Source organism: Nanorana parkeri, unplaced genomic scaffold (genome assembly GCF_000935625.1).
Source record: "Nanorana parkeri isolate BGI_ZX_2015 unplaced genomic scaffold, ASM93562v1 scaffold3677, whole genome shotgun sequence".
In the NCBI taxonomy this organism is placed as follows: domain Eukaryota; kingdom Metazoa; phylum Chordata; class Amphibia; order Anura; family Dicroglossidae; genus Nanorana; species Nanorana parkeri.
Window position 1 is genome coordinate 34,705 of NW_017309945.1, and position 3,154 is coordinate 37,858.

Sequence of the window (3,154 nt, forward strand, 5' to 3'; positions counted from 1 at the left end):
CCATTGTCCATCCTCTTCCTCACCATTGTCCATCCTCTTCCTCACCATTGTCCATCCTCTTCCTCACCATTGTCCATCCTCTTCCTCACCATTGTCCATCCTCTTCCTCACCATTGTCCATCCTCTTCCTCACCATTGTCCATCCTCTTCCTCACCATTGTCCATCCTCTTCCTCACCATTGTCCATCCTCTTCCTCACCATTGTCCATCCTCTTCCTCACCATTGTCCATCCTCTTCCTCACCATTGTCCATCCTCTTCCTCACCATTGTCCATCCTCTTCCTCACCATTGTCCATCCTCTTCCTCACCATTGTCCATCCTCTTCCTCACCATTGTCCATCCTCTTCCTCACCATTGTCCATCCTCTTCCTCACCATTGTCTTACCCCCTTCCCCTTGACATCATCACCAATGTCCTACTATGGGCGGAGTTGACACGGATACCCTCCCCCTTGACTTCCTGTTTCTTTTGTGTCCTCCTCAGGGTTTATTCCTCCCAGCAGTGGCATTCCTCTCCAGAAGCAGCTTGAACATGCCAACCAGCAGTCCGGCTTCACTGATTCCGTGAGTAGTCCCTTCTTCCCCATGACGTGTAGATACGCTGCGGCCAATAGAATGATTCCAGGGAGATGGGGCATTATGTGGCAGCCATGTTGAGTGAATCCCGGGGATGAAGTTATCATCTACAAATCAGTGAGAGGTGTTAGACGACCACACATACACTACATGGCCAAAAGTATGTACACCCCCCTCCAAATGATGGGGCTCAGGGGTCTCCAAATGATGGGGCTCAGGGGTCTCCAAATGATGGGGCTCAGGGGTCTCCAAATGATGGGGTTCAGGGGTCTCCAAATGATGGGGATCAGGGGTCTCCAAATGATGGGGCTCAGGGGTCTCCAGTGATGGAGGTCAGGGGTCTCCAGTGATAGGGGTCTGCAGTGATGGAGGTCAGGGGTCTCCAGTGATGGAGGTCAGTGGTCTCCAGTGATGGAGGTCAGTGGTCTCCAGTGATGGAGGTCAGGGGTCTCCAGTGATGGAGGTCAGGGGTCTCCATGTTTAGTCCAGGCACACGGCTCTTATTGGATGGAGGGGACCTCCATCGCCCTTTTCCCCTCCCCATCCTATACATGGGCCATACATTCTCTCCATGGTACCCAATGGAGAATCCGCCTGCGTGCTCAGAGGGTTGGAGCCGCCTGAGGTGAGGGAGCCGAGCTTATTTATGTGATGGGGACAAGCACACCCATGTACACCGCCCTGCAGCACATCGCATCCTTCTGTTATGATTCACACCCATGTACACCGCCCTGCAGCACATCGCATCCTTCTGTTATGATTCACACCCATGTACACCGCCCTGCAGCACATCGCATCCTTCTGTTATGATTCACACCCATGTACACCGCCCTGCAGCACATCGCATCCTTCTGTTATGATGAATGTCCATGCGGGATCACAGTGCCATGGTTCAGTCTTCAGAGACCCGTCAGAGCTTATTAATGAAGGTTTTGTGGATGAGAACCTGACCTAGTTATGATGAATGTCCATGCGGGATCACAGTGCCATGGTTCAGTCTTCAGAGACCCGTCAGAGCTTATTAATGAAGGTTTTGTGGATGAGAACCTGACCTGACTCTTCTTTCCTGCAGTCTACCCTCCGTCCCATGCACCCCCAGGCTCTGCACCCCACCCAGACTCTCCTGACTGCACCTCAGATAGCAGTGCCCATGCAGCCTGCCAAGGTAAGACTCCGCACAGGACCTATCCTCCCCTCCTCACCTGTACTCATCTCTCCTCCTCACCTGTACTCATCTCTCCTCCTCACCTCCACACCTGTACTCATCTCTCCTCCTCATCTCTCCTCCTCACCAGTCCTCTCCTCCTCACCTGTACTCTCCTCCTCACCTGTACTCATCTCTCCTCCTCACCTGTACTCTCCTCCTCACCTGTACTCTCCTCCTCACCTCTCCTGAAGCATGAGGAACCTCACTGCAGAAGAAGCAGACCTGCTCCTGCACATTCTAGATGTAGACCATTGGCAGGGGAACTACCTCTGTTTCCTGAGTCTGGGCCCCGGAGAGTGGTCCCTGTACCTGGAGGTGTTCCGGGCCCCTTGCTGCAGGTGGGAGACATCGGAGGTGGCCCCCCTGGCGTCCAGGAATCCCGGCTTTGCTGTCTCCATGGGATCAGTTTCATCTGATTGAACACTTTTCTTGCCCCTCGACGGTTCCCTCTCAGGAGGACCCGGAACATGAACGTAGTGGGAGGACTTCCTGTCCCCCATCCTCCTCCTCCTCAGGTCCTGACGGAGACCGTACAGTCTAGGAACCTCCCATTGCACCGGGAGGACTTCATTCACTTGCAAGGCTTGGATGTTCCCTCCCAGGAAGTACTGCACGGGCCTGGCCCGATCTCTGCCTCAGCGGTTCTCTTGTAGAGACTACCTGCTGCTCCGTAGTGAAGACTTTCACGCATGTTGTCCCCCACATTGTCCCCCCCGTAGGGATTTTAGTGACACCGTAGGACCTTAACCTTGTATTGTTGGCTCTTTAAAAGCCACCTCCTGACCCGAACAGAGACGCACGCCATGCACGGTGGCCTTCCTGATCCCCGTCACTTCCGTGAGATGGGTTTCCAAGTGGGCGGCCACGTCCTACAAGGAACCCTTCGTAAGGACGAGGTGGTTCTGAGGCCTGGGGCCTTCTTCCTCCCGGAGGTGGCCTCTCCTTTTATCATCCTTATGTCCTGTTCCCCAAAAGGAGATTTCCCTTCACTGCCATGACAGAGCAATGCGAGCTTACTCCTCGGCTGCCTCCTTCTCATCATCCCTGAGGGTCCTCTTGTGGGGCAGCGTTGGGCTCTCGCTGCTGAGGGTATTGATAGGAACGTCTCCCAGGCCTATGAGCTTCCGGGGGTGAGACTCTCCTTCCTCGGCACCTCAGAATCCAATCTGTAAGGCCCCCACCTGGGGTCCTCTTCTCCCAGGTGGATGTTCAGGCCTCAGCAGATGCCAGCTTGTCCATGAAGGTCTTCTGGTGGCCCTTTGATTGATGGGTTCATCCTTTGTTCTTGGGCCGGTGTGGGCCATGGGTTTGCTGCTTTACCTGCCCCTCTGTTGGACATCCCAGTGGTTGCAGATTGAACTCCCTGTGTCC

General features: G+C 54.5%; 1 protein-coding gene across 1 annotated transcript in view; it reads left to right on the forward strand.

The window, feature by feature from the left end:
- The window catches only part of GPS2 (G protein pathway suppressor 2), an 18,088-nt gene extending 15,307 nt beyond the window's left edge, over window positions 1-2,781 (forward strand). The window contains exons 9-12 of the mRNA XM_018575243.1: window positions 1,649-1,803; window positions 1,975-2,121; window positions 2,238-2,432; window positions 2,556-2,781. Coding sequence (XP_018430745.1) covers window positions 1,649-1,803; window positions 1,975-2,121; window positions 2,238-2,432; window positions 2,556-2,781 — 723 coding nt within the window. The remainder of the gene's footprint in view (window positions 1-1,648; window positions 1,804-1,974; window positions 2,122-2,237; window positions 2,433-2,555) is intronic.
- Window positions 2,782-3,154: the final 373 nt, after the last annotated feature.